Below are 15069 nucleotides of genomic sequence, written 5' to 3'. Positions count from 1 at the left end.
AGAGAACTCCTGGCTTGCCCCTCACCCGCTCCTTCTTCCCCTGCCTGTCCTAGGCCCTGTTTGATACGCAGAATGAACTACGCACGCACATCCCAAACTTCACCTTCAACCTGGGCTACTCAGGGAAATTCTTCCACACAGGTAAGTGGGCCTGGCTCTGCCCCCACGAGCAACTTCCAGGGGCCCTCAGCATCTATGTCCTTGGAGTGCAGCAGGTGGCTGGCATGCCCACATTGGGGCCACATTTGACCCTTGTGCCCCCCACCCCCATCCAGCAGCCCACAGAGCCAGTCACAGCCCCAGGCAGAGGGCATTTGGGGGCAACAATAATACAATAGCCCCACTCATCCCTCCCTGCCCCTCAGGCTGTGCTGTCTTTTGGGGACGTCTTCTCCCTCTTCTCTCCCCCTTACCTCCGTCTTTTAAAATTATTTGTCCTATGGCTGCTTAAAAAAGTAATTGGTTGAATTTTAAGAACATTACAGAAATACGTAATACACAAAGTGAGAATGTCCTATAATTGTGCCCACCCCAAAGATGGCCTTTGGCATTTTATTTTAAGTCTTAAGTGTTGAGGTTGAGGGTGTAGGTTGCCTGATTCATGCCTTCCCTCTTCTTTTGGGCTTCCCCCAGTTCCTCAAACGCTGACCTTCTGGGCTGGGCAAGAGAGAAAGACCCCTGAGATGTCTTCTGCAGTACATATTTTCTATAGCTGCCTTCTGCTTGGGCAGAAGCAATGTGGACAGTCTCTCTTGAATTCTAGGAAAAACCCTAATACTCCACAGTTCTGGGGGGCAGGGGGCAGGGGGAGTGTACAGCAGGGTCCCAAAACCAAATAGGGTTGTCTGTATGCATTTTTCGTATTCTCAGCCTTCAACATATCAGAGGTAGTCGTAGCAATATGCATGAGGCGGGATTAGACATCCTGTACATGTTTAAAGAGCTCCGATCATTAAGTAAAAGGCAAATGCCAAATGGCCCGCTAGGAAAACAGGATCAGAGCAGGCATGTCAGAGCTAGGAGAAACCATCGCAATCATTGCCTGTGAACCATGGATTGCACACATGGGGCCCAAGGGCGCCGAGAGGAGAAGGACTTGGCCAAAGTCACGCACTGAGTGAAGTCTACACTCTAGAATGCAGGGCCCTGGACTGGGGCTCTGTCTGCTCCCGTGCTGTAGCTCAGGTAACTCTCCCAAGCAGCCCTCTTGGGTGGGCTTGGGCTGCGTAGGCCCATCTGCGGGCACCAGCTCGGGCTGGAGAACCTTATGGGGGTGGGCCGGGCCGAGCTGCCTGTGCTCTGACTCTAGGTACTGATGCCGAGGACGCTGGGGACGATTTGCTGCTGTCGTATGTGAAGGAGTTCTGGTGGTTCCCCCACATGTGGAGTCACATGCAGCCCCACCTTTTCCACAACCAGTCGGTGCTGGCCGAGCAGATGGCCCTGAACAAGAAGTTCGCTGTCGTGAGTAAGATTCCCTACAGGGCGGAGCTGGGCGGGCTAGGGGCTGGGCTGGGGGTCTGGACTGCTGGCCTCTCACTGCTTTCGCAGTTCCGTCTGACAGCATTTTATTGGTATCTTTATAGCCACTGTCTTTCTGAAGACTCACAGAGACCCCAAGAGGTGGTTCTCGATATTCTCACTTTTAGATTAGAAACCGACGCTCAGGGAGGCCACACACCAGCTAGGAGGAGGTCCCATCAGGACTTGAACCCAGGCCTGTTTGTTTCCTGAGCCCAAGCTCTTCAGGCCAGAGTGGAAGGCTCAGGAAAGCTGGAGCTGGTGCTCAGGGAAGAGGGAACAAGGCCCAGGTACGGGCTTAGCCTGGGCCCACCAGCCAGTCAGAGGCCAAGACTGGCAGGAAATGTGTTTGTCCTTGCTCCTCACTCCTGGGAGCTGGAGGGCAAGAACTCTGGGCTGAGAGTTAAGGGTCCCAGCTTGGTCAGTCCCTCACTCCGAGACTCTGGGCACATCCCTTTCCTCCCTGAGCCTCAGCTTTCCCATCTGTACTTGAAAGGCTTGGACCCACTACCCTGCCGTTCTAGCCTCTGATTGCTCTCTCCCATTCTAGAAAGGGAAAATAAGACCCAGTGGGGAAGGAACCCCATGCTCACCCTGCCTTGGCCCTCCTCCCCCCAGGAGCATGGCATCCCCACGGACATGGGCTATGCCGTGGCACCCCACCACTCGGGCGTGTACCCTGTGCATGTGCAGCTGTACGAGGCCTGGAAGCAGGTGTGGAGTATCCGCGTGACCAGCACGGAGGAGTACCCCCACCTGAAGCCGGCCCGCTACCGCCGTGGCTTCATCCACAACGGCATCATGGTGAGTGGGCCCCTGGCGGCCCGTGGGGCAGGTGCACACGCATTGTCCGGGGAAGCGTGGCTTTGGTGCGCTGGTTAGGGGTTTCAGGCCAGGTTCTGCTGCCCCCTCTGGTAGCCAAGGCTCTCGATCCCAGGGAAGGTAGGCTGCCAATCTGGCCTTTCGTGAGCTCCTTCTTAGCTTTTGTGATGGGGATCAGGGGATGAACATTTTTAAAAGGGACCTCTGGTAAGGACTGGGAACAGGCCTCTCTCATTCATTTGCTCATTTTTAAAAAAAATTTTTTAAATGTTTGTTTATTCTTGAGACAGAGAGAGACATAGCATGAACGGGGAGGGTCAGAGAGAGAGGGAGACACAGAATCTGAAGCAGGCTCCGGGCTCCGAGCTGTCAGCACAGAGCCCGACGTGGGGCTCGAACTCACAGACCGCGAGATCATGACCTGAGCCGAGGTCGGAGGCTTAACCGACTGAGCCACCCAGGCGCCCCTCATTTGTTTGCTCATTTAAACATTTTTCATGAACTCTTCTGTCTCTGTCCCTTTTCTAGGCACTGGGGATGCAGAAGTGTACAAAACCAACAAAAGTCCCTGCCCTTGTAGACCTGACATTCTAGTGGCAGGAGGTAGACAGTGTGCTCATAAGTGTGTAACATGGGTAATGTACGGTCAGGTGGTGATGGGGCCATGGAGAAGAGCCAAGCAGGGAAGAGAGATAGGGAGTGCCAGAGGAGAGGAGAAGCTAATTGAAATAAAGTGACTAGGGAGAGCCCTCCTAGGAGTGAGCCATGCTGCCATATGAAGAAAAGCATTCAAGGGAGAGAAAAACGTGCAAAGGCCCTGGGGTGGCTTGTGCTGGGTGTATTTGAGGACCAACTAGGAGGCCAGTATGGCTGGAGGGGAGCAAGTGAGGGGGAGATAAGGTCAGAGAGGTGATGGGCCCGATTGTGTAGGGCCACATAAGGCCATTGGATGGACATTAGCTTTTTTTCTGAGATGGGAAGGTTTGCATGGGGCGCTGTTATGATCAGACTCCTGTTTTAAAAAGATTTCCATTGTTCTGGTCCCTGTGAGTTGCAGAGACTTCAGGAGACAAAGTGGAAAGCAGGGAGACACTTGGGGACCACTGCAGTCTTCCAGATGAGATAGTGGTGGCTCGGACCAGGGTGCAAAGTCAGGATGCAGTCAGATTCTGGACTTATTTGGAAAGTCAGAGCCAACAGGATCTGCTAATGGGTTGGATGTAAGATGTGGGAGGGAGAGATGCGTCAAGGATGACTCCGGGGTTTTTGGCCCTAGACGCTGGAAAGCTGAATTGTCAACAGTCCAGATGGGGCTTATGTGGGAAGGCCAGATTCATGCTTCCATCTGTCCGTCCGTTTATCCATCCATCCATCTATCTATCCATCCATCCATCCATCCACTGACCTCTGGATACCAGGCATTCATATTTTCTCTGGGGATGAGGTGGTGACCACCTGACAGGCGAGTTTCCTCCTCTCTTGGAGTCCAGTTTCATGAGAGGAGACAGAGACTCGGCAGTGAAACCAGTACGGGGCTGGGCGCACTCCCAGGCAGGTTCTAGTGCTCTTGAGGGGGGTTGCAGGTGTGACCTGAAGGGGACCCTCTCTGGACAGACGTTCTCACTCGCCTGTCTCCGTTACTTTTGGGTCTGCTCATTTTGTTAACGGAGAATAGCATGAAGTGTGTAAAATGGCACAGGCCCGTGGCCTTTGGGGGAGAAGGCCCCCAAGAGTGGGGGCTGTGTGGTCACACAAGAGACTGCCTTTTCTGAGGAGACACCTGGCCGTTCTCCTGAGGAAGGGTCCTCTGCCGCCATCCGTGCCTGGAGATGCCATAGCTCTCCCCTTCCCCATCCCAGGTCCTCCCGCGGCAGACCTGCGGCCTCTTCACGCACACCATCTTCTACAATGAGTACCCTGGTGGCTCCAGTGAGCTGGACAAGATCATCAACGGGGGCGAGCTCTTTCTCACCGTGCTCCTCAATCCTGTGAGTGCTCCGTAGCCCTTGGCTGGTGGTGAGGGGAGCGGCTGCCGGATGGTGTGTCTGCCACCGAGGCTGGCTTTCCTGGGCCTTGAGAGGAGGGGGTGGAAGCAGGTATGAGGGTCAGGAGTCGGGAAACCCACTCTGCGACCCTGGCTCTGTCCCCGCTCTGCTGCATGACCTCGGGAAGGCAATCCGAGTTCTTTTTTTTTTTTTTTTTTCCCTTTCATAATCTTGTACTTCGAGGCAGTAGTGTTAGAATTTTTGTCTACGTTCTCCTTCCAGTCTTTGTATGTATAAATACACGAATGTTGTATATTAATATACATAGTCAGTCATGAATCTACAAACTACGTATGTGTGTAATACATATGTAAAACACATGTGTAAAATATGATACATATATTTTGAACTGTTCAGCTGAACTTTCTGGCCCTCTCTTTCCTTACCTATAAAATGGAAATAACCATCCCATAGATTAAGTGGTAGTTGTATTCGGCTTTACGGGGTAACCGAGTACTCCTTGTTTTCCATGAACACTCCACAAAAAAATTTAAAAGAACACCCAGTGACTGCGCAGTAGGTCAGCTTCCCGTTTCAGGGTTATAGAAGTTGGTGGTCAGTCAGACCTGGATTCACCTGGTTGTGCCTCAGCCAAGGTCACACCGCGAGTTTCTTAATGGCGCCAGTACACCTCGGACTGGTCGCAGCTTCAGTCTGCGAGCCGCAGCAAGACGGGAAGAGTCAGAAGTGGGGTGGAGGTGCCTCAGGTGCTGACCAGCCCCGCCTCCCGCCTCCCCTCCCCTGGAGCAGATCAGCATTTTCATGACGCACCTGTCCAACTATGGGAATGACCGCCTGGGCCTGTACACCTTCAAGCACCTGGTGCGCTTCCTGCACTCCTGGACCAACCTCCGGCTGCAGACGCTGCCCCCCGTGCAGCTGGCACAGAAGTACTTCCAGATCTTCTCCGAGGAGAAGGACCCGCTCTGGCAGGTGGGCGGGGTGGTGGCCCAGGTGTCCTGTCGCAGAGACGGAATGCCCGCCACTCACAGGCACGCACTCCAGACAGGGGCTTGGCCCCCACACCCTCGTACTCTCTCTCAAGTGCCGACTCAGGCGCACACTTGCTCACCAGCATGGGCACGCTTGCTTGCTCTCACGCACACGCGTGTACACACCTCGCACGCAGACCCACGTGCATGCACACTCATGCACACCTTCTGAAAAAGCATTACAAAACTGTAAAGGAACACAGTGTAGATCAAGTGGGGGGTCAAAGCAACTGCCTGACCTAGTTAGGCTTTTTTTTTTTTTTTAACATTTTACTTTTAAGTAATCTCCACACCCAATATGGGGCTTGAACTCAAAACCCTGAGATCAAGAGTCACCTGCTCTATCAAATGAGCCAAGCAGGTGCCCTGTGTCCTGCTTAGACTCTTAGATAGTCCTTTATGCCCCTTCTCATGCTCATAGGCTCTGTATCACAGGAAAGGGGACTGATGGGAAGGTTTTGCGGGGGCAGCTCTTGGGGACGTAGGCCGCTGGGGGTTGTGAAAATCCAGACACAGAAGCTAAGCTGGAATTGATGGCGGTCTCATAGTTCAGACCAGAGGTCAACAAACCATGACTCATGGGCCAAATCTGGCCTGCAGTCTGTTTTTGTAAATAAAATTTTGTTGAAATCCATCTACACCCATTCTCGTAAGTACTGCCTATGGCTGCTTTCATGCTGCAGCAACAGAGTTCAGCAGTTGTGACAGAGACCAGATAGTACTCAAGGTTAAAATAGTTACTAACCACTTACCAATAGATTTACTAAACTCTGTAGAAAAAGTTTGCTGACCCCTGGTTCAGACACAGCTCATCCAGTTAAATTCAATAAGTGCTCATGAGCTCCTGCTACGTGCCCTGCACTGGGCTGAACTAGGGCTAACCGGAAGTGGTCCCTGCCTGCTCACAGCTCAGTGTCCTGAGCTGGGGATGTGACAAGGACACGTGTAGTTACTCTACCTGGCAGCACTGTAACAGCCACATATCCATGTGCAAGGAGAGTCCATTCATTGGGTTTGGGGCCCCCCTAACATTCCCTCCACTGTTGTTTTAGGACCCCTGTGAGGATAAACGCCACAAAGACATCTGGTCCAAGGAGAAGACATGTGACCGCTTCCCAAAGCTCCTCATCATTGGCCCCCAGAAAACAGGCAAGTTTCTCTCCTCTTGGCCGGTGTCCCCCACTGCCTGCTATCTCAGCCACAGAATTTGGGGGACCGCCGTGCCCTGAGTCCACTCCCAAGCCATCTTCCCCCTCTTTCCCAGGAAGTGGGAGTGAAGTTGGGATGAACACGAACTGCCTGTCAGTATGGAAGTGGGGAGGGGGTGGAGGATGGGCGTGGAATTTTCCTACCTGTCCTGAACCACCGCCTCAGGGAGCTCTCTCTGCGCCTTCCTCGGAGTCTCTGAGTCTAGGCAGAGAAGCCCAGATCAGCCGTTCTGCAAATTTGAGCGATGGCAGGAAAAACTGGTTCGGTACAAAGAGGACTGGCATCGATTAGTCATGTCTGCCAGAGGCGCAAGAGGGAGAAGCACTGTATGGTTTGCCAAGTCTTTGCCAACAAACACACTCTGAGGCATGAATAGGCCCTCCCATGTTATAGATCAAAACACCTGAGGCTCAGGGAAGCTAAGTGACCCCCCCCTCCCCCGACACATTCAGTTAGGAAATGACGGATTCAAGTCTTGAATCCTTACCTCTATGACCCCCGAAGCTTCTACTCTTAACTCAACGAAACCCTATAGTCTCCTTCTCTTTCAAGATGTCTCCTCCTAGCGTATAAACCATGTAGACTCACACACAGGAAAGGAATGAGCTCTCTGAAGGAGGGAGTAGGTCCTGTACAGTCAAGTGGGCAAGAGAGTATGAGTGAGGGAAGGGCACCCAGAAGAAAAGGCATTTGAGCCAAATGTCTTAGCCCTTCAAGAACTTCTTCACATCAACACATTGCAGGGTCTGGAGCTCCCTTTACTCTGAGCTCCTCCCGAGTGTCAGAGGATAGAGCCCAGAACTGGAAACCATCTAGTTCTGGGATTATGGGAAGACACTAATGGATTGGGCATGGCTGCTGGAGTACAGGGGTTGGAAGGATTCTGAGGCCAAGTTCCTGTTTAGTGTTTAGAAGGCCGTGATGGATTACTGATGTCTACAGTGGATGCAGGAGTTGGGATACCCACATGCATGCCTTGTATTTGCCATCCGGGGTTTCATAAAATCCTTTGATCATATAGATGAAGAAACTAAGCCCCAGAGAAGGAAAGGGACTTTCCCGGGATCTCCCAGTGAGGCACGGAGAGCTGGATTCAGAACCTAGGATCCCAGGCTCCTTCCTTGTGTTTGGGGGCTGGGCCCTGGTCTCAGCTGCCTTCTATCCCTGCAGGCACCACAGCCCTCTACCTGTTCCTGGGCATGCACCCAGACCTCAGCAGCAACTACCCCAGCTCAGAAACCTTTGAGGAGATCCAGTTTTTTAATGGCCACAACTATCACAAAGGCATCGACTGGTGAGTGGCCCTTTCTCTCCAGAGCTGGATGGGAAGGCAGTCACGGAGACTACCCGGGAGGAGGTCTGCTCTGGTCACAGCAGGAAGCAGCTGGCACTTACCCACAGCCAAAGTTCCTGTAAACAGGGACAAAGCTCAGTGACCCTTGGATCATGATGTTGGCGCCTTGTCACCAGCTGGGACGTTTGATGAGGAAGCCCTTTGCCCCTTTACATTATCGCCTGGGGTCAGAGACTGCTGGAAGTCCGAGCCAACCCCGCCCTTGCTTGCCGACAAACATCCTGCGTCCCATTGGACGATAGGGACTTGTCCAAGGTCCCAAGAGTTGAGGACAGAGCAGGGGTTAAAATCCAAGTGTTCTGACCTGAGAGCTGGCCCTTCTCAACTGTGTTTGTCTGACAGTGGAGCCGGGCGGTGTTCTTGTGAGCCCTTCACAGGGGCTTGCTAGCCCTTGGGGGGTTGCCTGGAGAGGTGGTGGTTGAAATCGCAGCTTCCCTCCAGAACCCGTCACCCGAGGTTACCGCGGGGTGTGGAGCCTACGTGGGGAGAGTCTTACACTCTGAGTCTTTCAGTGTGTATCTTTCTCCACTATTTGCCTTTTCTTACCCTATACATGTATCATTACTCTTGTTTATTATGTTAACATCAGTGGTTTACCTGGGCGGAGAGATTATGGGCATTGTTTGGGATGTTTTTTTTGTATTTTTCTCTCTTTCTTTTGTCTATCATCTCTCTCTCTCTACCTACCTACGTGCCTACCTCTAATCTCTAATGTGTCTACTGTCTCTTGTCTAAAACCCATTGTAGCCACTGGAAATCACCTTTCTTCGGATTTTAGGGAGGTAATATGGTGCGACACCATATATTCAGCAACACTTTCAGCAGGTCTGGGATGGCACCCCATTAGCAAGCACCCCAATAGCACATACATCAGTTAATGTGTCTATTAGCAAACTCTGTGAATATTTACTAATAAGTCAGGTTTTGCCGCCAAATGGCTTTGCTACAAATGTCGGCGGGGGGTGGGAAGGCTCTGTTTTCAGAGCTTTCTCAATTTCGGTGTTACAGACAATGGTGGGTGTACAGGTGCTGTTTCATAAAGAAAATTCAGAGATACACCTGAAACTAATATAACACTTCATATTAATGAACTGGAATTAAAAAAAAAAAAAGAAAAATAAATACATAAGAAAACTCAGAAATAGGAGGGAGCTAGCTATTCCTCGGCCCCATTCCCAGGATTTGATTTTGTCAGTAGGTATGGGGTGGGGTGCAGGAATCTTACTGGCTCCCAGGTGGTTCTGATAAAGGCATCCCTGGGACCTCCCTGGAGAAACCCTGTCTCACAGGATACAGGAGGGATCCTACAATCTCACCTAAGGTGGGTCTTTGGGCTTTGGCTCCCATGAACCCCTGAAGTTGTACTTCTTTTTTTTTTTATGTTTATTTATTTGTTTGTTTGTTTATTTAGAGACTAAGAGTGTGCTCGAGCAGGGGTGAGGGGAGGGCAGAGAGAGAGAGGGAGAGAGAGAATCCCAAGCAGTCTCCCTGCTGTCGGCACAGAGCCCAACGTGGGGCTGGCTCTCACCGCGAGATCATGACCTGAGCTCAAATCAAGAGTTAGATGCTTAACCAACTGAGCCACCCAGGCACCCCTGTGTTTGTACGTCTATTTTGCCTGAGTAGATGCCCCTGGGAGGGTCTGGAGTGTTGGTTGAGTTTCTAAGATGTCCTCAACTCAGAGCTGGTCCCAAAGGACTGGCGTGGACGTTACTCTGGGTGAGATACGGGAGGTTTATCTGGAAAGCCATGAGGCTGTCCTATGTGAGGCCGGGGAAGGGTGTGGCTGGTAGGAGGTGACACACTCCCCCTTTCTTTGTCTCCTGGTCCACAGTGACAGCCTAGAAAGTGCCGTTCTAGGTCAGGAAAGAAACCCTGTACTCTGGGGGCAGCTAAGGGTGCTCCTCCAGTCCATGCTGGCCCTTTCTGGGGTTGGAGGTGTCCCAGCTCTCCCCCTCGAGGCAATGGAAGTTAAGGCCCTGTCAGTTTAACTGGGAGCATCTTGTTTAGGTTCAAAGACGCGACCCCCATCCCATGCCTTACAAGCCATATCACTTCCGTAAGTCTTCATATCCTCCTGACTCCAAAGGAGGATATGGAAAGGAGTGGATTCGAAAATGGGAGACTGCCGAGTGGCCGTGTATGCAGAATCCCTACCAGAAGCGAGTCTGTGGGATCACTGTGCTCTGCTTGCTTTTCGAAGTTCTACCCCCAGTGACCCTCACCTCACTCTCTCATGCCCCCCTCATGAGTCTTGCCTGTGAGCTCTTCTGTCTGGGCTTCCTGCAGGTACATGGAGTTCTTCCCCATCCCCTCCAACACCACCTCCGACTTCTACTTTGAGAAAAGCGCCAACTACTTTGATTCGGAAGTGGCGCCCCGGCGGGCAGCCGCTCTGTTGCCCAAGGCCAAGGTCCTGACCATCCTCATCAACCCAGCAGACCGGGCCTATTCCTGGTACCAGGTGAGCTGGGGCTGGGGCGGAGCCCTGGGTGGGGGCACGGGGCTCTGTCCACCACGCAGCTACTCACTCACTCATTCAACAAACATTTAGTAAGCACCTACTATGTGTCAGGCCCAAGCTAGGAATGGGGTGGTGGGTAAGAATGGAGCCCCTCCTCCACAGCGCCTCCAGCCTAGTAGAGGAGACAGGCAGAAATCCACGACGCATCCCAGCCGGCAGTGACCTGGCCACCCTCCCAGCTTCATCGCGGCTCCTGCCTCTGATTCTGACCAATAAGACGTGGAGGCTGGTTCCACCCTAATGAAATGGAGGTTTGCTGAGCAGTGACCATACTAACTGGCCTCCTCACTGGGCACTGGTTGGGGGGGGGGTATTCAGAGAAGGATAAGGCATAGGACTCCCCATTCATGGCAGAAGCTGCAAACACCGGATCAGGTAAGGAATTCACCCGGACTGTTGTCTGTGCCAGAGAGGGTATGACTCCTACCTCCAACTTGACTATGTAAGAACTAGAACTTTCTTTAACTTCGATGACCTAACTTAATTTGTTCGAGCACCATTCCACTAGGCTGACAGGAAAGCTTAGACCTGAGCCTTTTGAGGGTTTCCTCCCCTGCCTGCCAATCTTCCTGGGATTGTGATCCAGTGCCAGGGTATGGGGGGTGGGTAGCTGGTCCACCAGCTGGTCCTGGATGGCCTCCTCAGGCCTGGCCGCTTTGGGAACTTCCCTGCCACCCTCTGAGCCTGTCTGTCTGGGTTCTTCAAATGGCCAGCCACTTCCTCTCTGGGGCTTTGCTGTGTCCACGGAGCCAGCAGGTATAGACCCTACGTGCTCTCTGGTCCCACAGGGCCCCCTTCTCTCACTCCCCACCCTGAGATGCGTATGAGTCTCAGTGTGGGTGTGGGGGCTCATGAGAGTTACCCCTAGTGGGCAGGTTCCTGGTCTCTGGATGCTGACGGCCCAGGACATTGTTCTAGGTGGTTCAAACATGGCATTTTCCCCGTTTTGATTCTTTCCCAGTCCTGTCTTAGTCTGCTCGGGCAGCCGCAACACAGTATCATGGATTGGGGGGCTTAAACAACAGAAATGTATTTCTTACAGTTGTGGAGGCTGGTGGATTCAGTTCCTGGTGAGAGCGCTCTTCCTGCTTTCAGATAGCCACCTTCTCACTGTGTCCCCACAGGGCAGAGGTGGGGGCGGGGGGAGGAGAGGGAGGGAGGGAGGGAGAGAGAGAGAGGGAGGGGGAGAGAGAGAGAGAGAGAGAGATAGAAGGACGGAGGGAGTGCTCTTTGGTGTGACTTCTTATAAGGGCACTAATCCCATCATGGTGGCCCCACTCTCATGACCTCATCTAACCCTAATTATCTCCCAAAGTTCCCACCTCCAAATACTAACATTTACGGGGTAGAGCTTCAACATATGAATTCGGGGGAGGGGACACACATATTCAGTTCCTAAAACCGTCTGATTTCTATAAAGGAGACACTCTCAGTTTGGGGTAAATGTCTCTTCAGTCCTTTCTCACACTGCTAAGCTCTGTTTTCAACAAAGAGAGCACAAGCTTCGGGCTCAGGGCCGGTAGCAGACATTTGTATCTGGCTGGCATTTGAGAACTCTGCTTTATTTTTATTGCTTTTATGAATGATTACCTTCTTTATGTGACAACTGATTCTGGTTGTCTATTTATGGAGGCAGCAGAGAGTTTTATATTGAAATAGATTTATGTGAATAAGAAAGATGAGTCGATGTAAATCAAAAGTATATTGACATTGGCACACGCAGGCGGTTTGTGGATATGGCAGAAATCCGAGAGGTGGTGAGCAGAAGACCAACATTTGGAAACTCTGATCTAGTCCAACTCCCGTCTTGCAAAGATGGGAAAGCTAGGGCTCCAAGGGCCATGTCTTCCCCAAGTCAAAGAGCAGTGAGAAGCAGAGCCAGAACTTGAACCCATGGCTGCTGGTTCTAGTCCAGAGTGTTCTGGCCACTCCACGGCTGCCGCCCCAAGAAAGCCTCTTCCTTTGTGGCCTTCATGTGACATTCTGACCCTCTCCCCTTGCACACAGCACCAGCGAGCCCATGACGACCCAGTGGCCCTGAAGTACACCTTTCACGAGGTGATCACGGCTGGGCCTGACGCGTCCGTGAAGCTGCGTGCCCTCCAGAACCGCTGCCTGGTCCCCGGCTGGTACGCCACCCACATTGAGCGCTGGCTCAGCGCCTTTCACGCCAACCAGGTAGCTGCCTGTCCCTGACCCTTGGGAGGGCGCTCACAGTACTGGCTTGTAGCAGCTGGCAGAGAGCCTCAAATCTCGTGTCAGTCTCAGGGCCAGATATGCCCTCATTGGCGAGCTAGACCTTCGGGGTCTTCCAAGGTTTCATTTTTGTTTATCCCAAGGCTGATGTGTGAGAATCCCCTGAGCCCTTGTCACATTACAATGGGCTCTATGTCCCTGAGGGGACTCTGAAAGCCCTGGGGTAGGTAGCCCTCCTCAGAGGAGGGGAAGGATATGGTGACGTAGTGAGAGCCTGGTCAGAAAGGTAGGCAGGGTCAGATCACAGGCATTTTAGGGAAACCCTTGGAGGGTTTATACAAGAGAATGAGAGAGGCAGAGAGGTGCGTGGTAGGGTTGTGAGGGGCAAGCCGTGCTTGGGTGATAGCTTCATCTCTAGGAGAAGATGACATTGGTCCAGGAAAGCTGGCAGAGAGCTGGACTGTAGAAGACTGAGGCGTGGGGACACCTGCCATTCAGAAGTGGGAGATCAAGTAGAGGCTATAGAGTGCAGAGTCCCCAATTTGTGACTGTGGCTGCTGACCAGAAGATGGGGAACCTATTTGCCACTAGAGTAAACACACACCCATATCATCCTTCTCTTTTTTCTCTTTCTTCCAGATTCTGGTCTTGGATGGCAAACTGTTGCGAACAGAACCTGCCAAAGTGATGGACACAGTGCAAAAGTTCCTTGGGGTGACCAACACTATTGACTACCACAAAACCTTGGCGTGAGTGTTGCCTTGGCTTTTCGATAGGGTGATTTTCTGAGCAGACACCTGGACCAAAAAGCCAAAGGCTTGAATGATTATGGAAGAGACACAGATTAGTTAGAGTTAGCAAGCGTTAGGAAGCATGCATATCCCTGATAGCTGTCTAGCAGAAAAGCTAATATTAATATGACTTGGGTCATATTAATAAAGGTATCAACTCAAAAAAAAAAAAGGAGGTGATGAATATGTTCTACTCTGGTCAGTCCCAACCCTGGGGTTTTCTTTTCAGTCTGTGCTGAACATTTTCAGAATCTTTTACTGAAGTAAGTTAGACTACCATTAAACAGCCCCAGTTCCCCATAAGGGTTTCTTAGCATTAGATTTTGACTTAGTTATAATTTCAGGAAAAGGAAACTATAAGTATTGGTGACGGCTCATAATCCCACTCACTCAGAACCTGGCACAAGTGCTCTGAGAATGCCCTCCCCAGATTGAGTAGGTGCCAGCCTGTGTTGCAGGAGCTCAGGGCTAGGGAGTCATGTCTCCTAGTGCTATGTCCCAGACAATGACTCATGCGGCTGGATGGAGGTGGGGGGGGGGGTCTCAAGAGAGGGAGGAATAAAGTCACCTTCCCTGGCTACCTTTTTGGGAAGGTCATGTGGTAAGAATGTTCCTTCTCACTCTCTTGGAAGTTGAAGGTAAAGAAGGTCACCTTAAGGCAGACAGGAACAGCAGCTAAGGGAGGGCTGTGGCATCAGAGATGCCTGGGTTAGGATCCCAGACCTGTTGCTTCTTTAGCTGTATGACCTCGGGCAAGTGTCTTCGCTCCTTCAAACCTCACTCTCCTCATCTGTAAATTGGAGACAAAGGTGATAATTCCTGCCACCCAAGGGTCACTGTATTGAACGAAGCACGTGTGTGGAACTCATAGCTCAGTGCCTGGCACGTACTGATGCTCAGAAATCCTCTCCATCATCGTCTTCCTCCTTTATGCCTACCCTGTGACCCATCCAGAAATCCCTGTCTCCCTCACCAAATGTGAATTCTGTTTCCTGGCTCTTCTCATGCCCAAGAAGCTCCTAATGGTTCCTGATCTGGCGTTGAATTCTGATGCCAGCATGCCTCCTCCCCTCCCCTTGACAGCTTCAGATCTCATCTCTCCCCCACAAAAGCCTTCGAAGGCCCAGCATGACTTCGAATCCTGAAGGCAGTCTTACTTTGCCATTTCTGAAATTTAGTCCAAAAGCCAGAACTTCTCAGTGATGAGCATGCTTAAGTACAACAAAAATCCCCCACGAAGCTTTTTTTTCCCTGTTGGGTTCTTGGGTGAAAGAAGTTGCTCAGCCCTGAGTAGGAGAATGCTCAGAAAAGATTTCCCAGGATCCTCTGGGATTCTGTTATGGGTCGCTGAAGGGACGGACTCACGCTGCTCCACCAGGACAAGAGAAGGCTCAGAACATGCGAGCTGCCTTCTGCTAGGAAGAAGGGGCAGGGGCGTTGAGTGTAGCCCAAGGGCAAAACTCAGGCCAGCGGATGCAAACACCAGCCCCACACATCTCTCTGTGGGTTCCAGAGTGTGCTTGGGGTAGTGGGTTTCATAGTCTAGGCTTTTGCCCTTCCTGGGGTCTGTGAACGTTGCCTTAAGGTGGGAGGGGGTTGGGCTGGGCCAGCTCCC

At 51.9% G+C, this 15069-nt stretch overlaps 1 protein-coding gene across 4 annotated transcripts in view; it reads left to right on the top strand.

Moving 5' to 3' along the window:
- NDST1 (N-deacetylase and N-sulfotransferase 1) overlaps positions 1-15069 on the top strand; it is a 62064-nt gene that overhangs the window by 41236 nt on the left and 5759 nt on the right. For 3 of the 4 annotated variants that reach the window (XM_047092396.1, XM_047092388.1, XM_047092405.1), the window contains exons 4-13: positions 54-141; positions 1310-1464; positions 2140-2325; positions 4203-4331; positions 5139-5321; positions 6433-6529; positions 7760-7883; positions 10233-10407; positions 12475-12645; positions 13303-13412. In XM_047092396.1, coding sequence (XP_046948352.1) covers positions 54-141; positions 1310-1464; positions 2140-2325; positions 4203-4331; positions 5139-5321; positions 6433-6529; positions 7760-7883; positions 10233-10407; positions 12475-12645; positions 13303-13412 — 1418 coding nt within the window. The remainder of the gene's footprint in view (positions 1-53; positions 142-1309; positions 1465-2139; positions 2326-4202; positions 4332-5138; positions 5322-6432; positions 6530-7759; positions 7884-10232; positions 10408-12474; positions 12646-13302; positions 13413-15069) is intronic. The other variant, XM_047092411.1, reaches the window with a different exon arrangement.

This window comes from Lynx rufus, unplaced genomic scaffold (genome assembly GCF_022079265.1).
Source record: "Lynx rufus isolate CCGP_SWC_20201006 ecotype Redwood Valley unplaced genomic scaffold, mLynRuf1.p SCAF_1, whole genome shotgun sequence".
Taxonomy (NCBI): domain Eukaryota; kingdom Metazoa; phylum Chordata; class Mammalia; order Carnivora; family Felidae; genus Lynx; species Lynx rufus.
Note: the sequence above shows the minus strand (reverse complement) of the source record. Positions and strands in the feature narration are given on the sequence as shown.